At 34.3% G+C, this 4916-nt stretch overlaps 1 protein-coding gene across 2 annotated transcripts; it reads right to left on the bottom strand.

The window, feature by feature from the left end:
• Nucleotides 1-1788: 1788 nt before the first annotated feature.
• On the bottom strand, nt 1789-4535 carry LOC109337237 (GTP-binding protein TypA/BipA homolog). Of its 2 annotated transcripts, XM_019574163.1 has the most exons (5): nt 4409-4535; nt 3625-3790; nt 3299-3494; nt 2119-2292; nt 1789-2017 (listed from the first exon to the last, which is right to left on the bottom strand). In XM_019574163.1, exons 1-4 carry the CDS (start codon nt 4471-4473, stop codon nt 2159-2161), a joined length of 561 nt encoding a protein of 186 aa, XP_019429708.1. In that variant the 5' UTR covers nt 4474-4535; the 3' UTR covers nt 1789-2017; nt 2119-2158. The 2 variants fall into 2 exon arrangements, with proteins under 2 accessions (XP_019429708.1, XP_019429707.1); XM_019574162.1 differs by having other exon boundaries at nt 1797-2292.
• Between the last annotated feature and the right edge of the window lie 381 nt (nt 4536-4916).

Raw genomic sequence — 4916 nt, 5'->3', positions numbered from 1 at the left:
CGATGCATGAGGATTCGGACCGGAAGAAGAAGAGCATCACATTGAAGGCTACAACCTCCAAAACAAAAGAAGATAAAGATGATGATGAGTCTGATTCCGATCTGGATGATGAAACAATGGGTCTTCTTGTTCGAAAATTCAGTAAATTCATAAAAAGAAAAGGAGGATTCAAAGAGTTTCAAAAGAAAGAAGCGAAGGAATCAACAAACAAAGGAGAACTTTGGGTTTGCTCCTTACATTTATCATGCCTATAATTCATAGTGTAATATGAAGTAAAGGACATTCATTTCATGCCTTTGGACTGCTCATTGTCGTTGTGGGCCTTAGAGCATCACCCCTCTTACTTAGAGTGCACATATGTTGTCTGACTAATCATAAGATCATGGTACATGGAGTGGCACTAAGTGTGGGACAGTAGATGTGCACCCTCTTACTTATGTGTGGGGTTAGAATAAAAATCATATTATAATATTACAACCCAAACAAGAATGAACAATATTATTTGATAATCAAATTGTGACAACTTTAAATTATTCTATAATTTTTAGATGATTTATTGGAAATACATATAAAGATAAAAGATTAAAAGTAAGCTATATAAATGACATGATTTGTATTCAAATAAATTGCTAAATTTGGATGAATCATATATCTATATATTATTGATGTAAAAATTTATATATAATTGATATATTATTTATCATTCATTTGTATTGTTTTTTTAAAGAGCCAACTATATTAAAAATAAGCAGAGATAGTGTATAAAACTCTTATGGTTTTGTCAATTTGGATTGTTAAAAAAAATTATTGTTTTACATACATGTGACTTACTCTTTTTTAAATTGATAACATTTTTTCCCTTGAGTATCTCAATATGCACACATTCTATACACATGTTTCTATTGATATTCTTCAAAAGTGGATTGATAGCATATTTAGAATATGATTGTCAAGACTACAAGAAGGAACAACAATTGAAATAGATCACATGGTTAATTATTTTGAGGTGCCCATTATGGTCTCTTTCAGAAAAGTAATTAAAAAAGTCCCCACAAAGAAATATTTTGTCTCATGCCCCTCATTCTGAGGAAGATTTTAAACTAAAAGTTTAAAATGAAATATTATCCATAACATATTAACATATGTTCAGGCTTACACACCCAGTTCAATATTTTTGAAAATATGATGATAATAAAAGAAAATTATGAAGGTTGTAGGGCTTGTTTTGAGCTTGTTTATCAAGTTGATGTTTTCTTTTGGTACATCGGAAATAAATAAAAAAGAACAAAAGGAGAAAGATCTAAGAATATCATAGCACCAGTAGGAGGATGATCCCAATACTAGGTGAGAGATATCAAAAGAGCCCCAGGCTTAACTAAGAAGTCTGCTTCGGAACAAAGTGGACATGAACCACCCACCGACAAGCAAGTAACTCAGGAATCCTATGCACCACAATGGATAGGTTCCGAAACAAAACCTCCAGACTTTCATTAATGATTTGCACAACCTCTAAACAATCAGTCTCAAAGATGATAGACCGAAAACCCTTCTCCCAAAATCAGTAATAATGAACTTATGGAATACTTTATTTTTAAAGGAAGTTTTTATAAAAATTAGTAACTAATTTTTAAGGATATTATGATAAAAGTAATACTTGGAAAACAACCTGAGATTTGGCAAATGGATAAGTGAACTTTTTCTTTAACTGAGATTTGGTGCCCAAAATTCAAAAAAAGTTGAAGAAAATTCAGAATTAAGTTTAGACCTCCAAAATCAGATTTAAAGCCCTTAACCAGATAGCAAATATGCACTTAAAAATCAGGGACTGCATTAAAATTGACCCTGGAATTTTAACCCAAAGCAACTGTGTAGTGTATTGCAGTTCACCAGATCATAAACAATACATATTTTTGTGTACATCATTCTATCTCAAGTCACTTAACAAAATTTAGTGTAACTTTATCCCTTTAAATAATCAATATGGTTTTTAATCTGCTCCTATATTATTCTGCAGTACCTGAAGATTATATGCGAAAATTACATCAAATGGTACTGATTTTCCTCTTCACTTTAACAGCAGCAGCATCATCAATGAGTTATGCAGTTTCAGCACTATACCTGAAAAGTACTCTACAGATTGCTGCTTCATTGTGGAAGTCTACCTTGTTTTCTTTGTAAATTTTGGATTCTTGCACATTCGGATACTTTGCGGCGTGACCTCTACTAGTTCATCTTCTTGGATGTATTCAATGCAGTCATCCAGACTATAATCCAATGGTGTATCAAGAATCACTGCATGAGGGGGTAAATTAGATTAAAAATGTCTCAATTATTGGCTTCATGCTACAATAGAGTGAATGTTAAGTTGCATGCATTAATAAATATTAAAATTGCAATAAAGAAAACCACAATTTTTTAGCTTATATATTGTTCGCAAGCAAGGATTCACAACTAATCATAAATCCTTCCATAACAGTATTTTTGCATCGGACCATGGGAAATTACACCATCCTCCCTGAGTTTTGACTAATTGACTTGATTATACTCATCACCTCTCATGTTTCAAAAGTTATGCTAGTCTTCCTTTCAGGGAAGATTAGCGTAATTTTTAATATCGCCCTTTGGGGTAGATAAATGTAATAAGACATAAACCTCAAGACTCGAGTCTAATTTAACCAAATACCAAGTACAGTTGCCTCTTACAGATTATAGAACTAGTAATTTGCCAGAACAAATTTCTAGATATTTTGAGCAAATAAATTGCAAAGGGTTGAATTTATTTACTGCCTGAAATTTGACATGAAATTGATTTTAGTCCCTAAAACATTTTTTTGGCTGGTCTTGCTCCTTAAATGTTCCAAAAGTTTATTTTAGTGTATGCCATCAGCTAAATAATAATGAGTCAACACCATGGCATTGGTGGTTAGTCACATTATTACTTAACTGACGGCAAGGACTAAAACCAAACTTTGAGAGTATTTAAGGACCAAGATCAGTGAAAAACTGTTAGGAACTAAAACCAAAATCAAATCAGATAAACTCTTTAGGGACCAAAAATGTATTTAACCCATAGCAAAAGTTATAAATGAATGAAAAAACATGCAACATGTTTGATGCTTCAATTGTCACATTAGAGTTCTTTGAAAGATCTTCCTAAAAAAGGTTTTATTAAAATTAAAAGAATAAATCATTAGAAGTTAGGATACTGCTTTAAGGAACTAGAATTGCATCAAAACACCTATTTGAATGTGTATTTCATATAAGATAACATGGTAATAGCACTGGAACTGCTTCTCACCTGATTGTTCCTTGTTGGATCGGATGTTTGTTGCGGCCTTTTTCTTGCAAACATTCAAAGCCAAGTCACCAGGTCGTTGATGGATGCCAATGATTTGACCTTTGTAAACATCGACTCCAGGACCAATAAACATCTGGCCTCGATCCTGTGAACTAGAGATTGCATACGAAGTACTTGTTCCACCCTCAAAAGCAACCTGGGATTCATTAACATTAATGAACAAAGTGCAACATATAACAAAAATTAGCATAATACGCTATCACTAATCGAAAGTGTATGATCATCGCGTTTCAAGTTTCTGCTGTGAATAGCAATGCAGACGTTACCAGTGAGCCTTGATCCCGAGTACTCATGTCACCAGCCCAAGGCCCATAGCGATCAAAGAGAGTATTCAGAATAGCTGTCCCTCGGGAAGCAGTTAATATTGCATTCCGCAATCCAAGAAGGCCACGAGTTGGGATCTTATATTTGAGTAGTGTAGTTCCTTCCGATCTAACAGAAATAAATGTTGAAATCATCAGTTCAGATAATAAAAAATATGTAGGATGAATATCTTCTGGGTGCATTTCAGAGTTTAAGGAGTAAGTGTGATATTCATTCATCATTGGTATATAAGATCAATGGATTATATTTCGATAAAATAAAAGCTCGTGAATTATTAAAAAATGGATCTGCAAGAACCTGTGATGCATGAATACAAGTACAGGTAATCTGACAATACTGGTATGACACGGGATCCAATACAGGTAGGTACCCAAAGTATGAGTGGTTCCTAGATGAGAACCAAGTCCCTTATTTTCCTCTTAAGCGATTACAATTTGAGGGTGAATCTTAGCATAATAATGGTGAGGTTACAGCTTGTGGCCTAGAGGTCGCAAGTTTAAACCCTGCATAGATCTATCCTCTCTAGATCCCACTGGGTAGGTAGGAGCCTCATCATGCATTGGGTTGCCCCTAGTGGTTTCCACTTGAAATTACCTCACTAAAAGCAAAGCTCTATTGAAATGGTGAATGTTCTTTGCTTTATTTCAATGCTCTATTGCCATGACTGTAAGATTTTGGTGGTATATATCACAATCAAAATAGAAGCAAGGAAAACAATCTACATACCCAACTCCTTCCATATCAAACATTTGCCCTCGTCTCTTGCCTAGAAGTTCAACAACAGCTCCCATGTGTACTTCTGGTACCTCCACTGTTGCAATCTGCAATCATTCCACTAGTTATCATATATAACAAATGAGTGAGGAAACTTAAATTGTTAAAGAAAAAACTGTGAACCACCTAGTTATGAACATTCGAACCAGCATAACAGTTCTATTGTGTATCTATATTGGCCTTTTGTGATCTGAGTCATAGTAGTGCTTCTGCCTCGGATCTTTCAAAGGTAAAGCCCATTGTTTTCACCTATTATATTAGTGCTTATCTATCTACTAACAAAATTGATGGCAATAACCAGGGAAACATGGGCAACTGATATCATGTTTTGGCTTAAGAGTCAATGATACATAAACCATCTCACATACAAGTTTGACTTTGTGCCTATGACTAAGCATTCTCAATGGGAGAGGACCAATGTCCAGCTACATTCTCGGTGAGAGAGGATCAATGCCCACAT

The sequence above is a fragment of the Lupinus angustifolius genome, unplaced genomic scaffold (genome assembly GCF_001865875.1).
Source record: "Lupinus angustifolius cultivar Tanjil unplaced genomic scaffold, LupAngTanjil_v1.0 Scaffold_3_37, whole genome shotgun sequence".
NCBI lineage: Eukaryota > Viridiplantae > Streptophyta > Magnoliopsida > Fabales > Fabaceae > Lupinus > Lupinus angustifolius.
Note: the sequence above shows the minus strand (reverse complement) of the source record. Positions and strands in the feature narration are given on the sequence as shown.

What these genes read in the sequence shown, in the direction of transcription:
- LOC109337237 (XM_019574163.1), bottom strand. Translation starts at nt 4,473, where the DNA reads ATGGGAGCTGTTGTTGAACTTCTAGGCAAGAGACGAGGGCAAATGTTT. An exon ending in TTTGATATGGAAGGAGTTGG is followed by an intron (nt 3,791 to 4,408) that starts GTATGTAGATTG and finishes TATTTCTGTTAG; the next exon opens with ATCGGAAGGAACTACACTAC. An exon ending in ATCCAACAAGGAACAATCAG is followed by an intron (nt 2,293 to 3,298) that starts GTGAGAAGCAGT and finishes CCCCTCATGCAG; the next exon opens with TGATTCTTGATACACCATTG.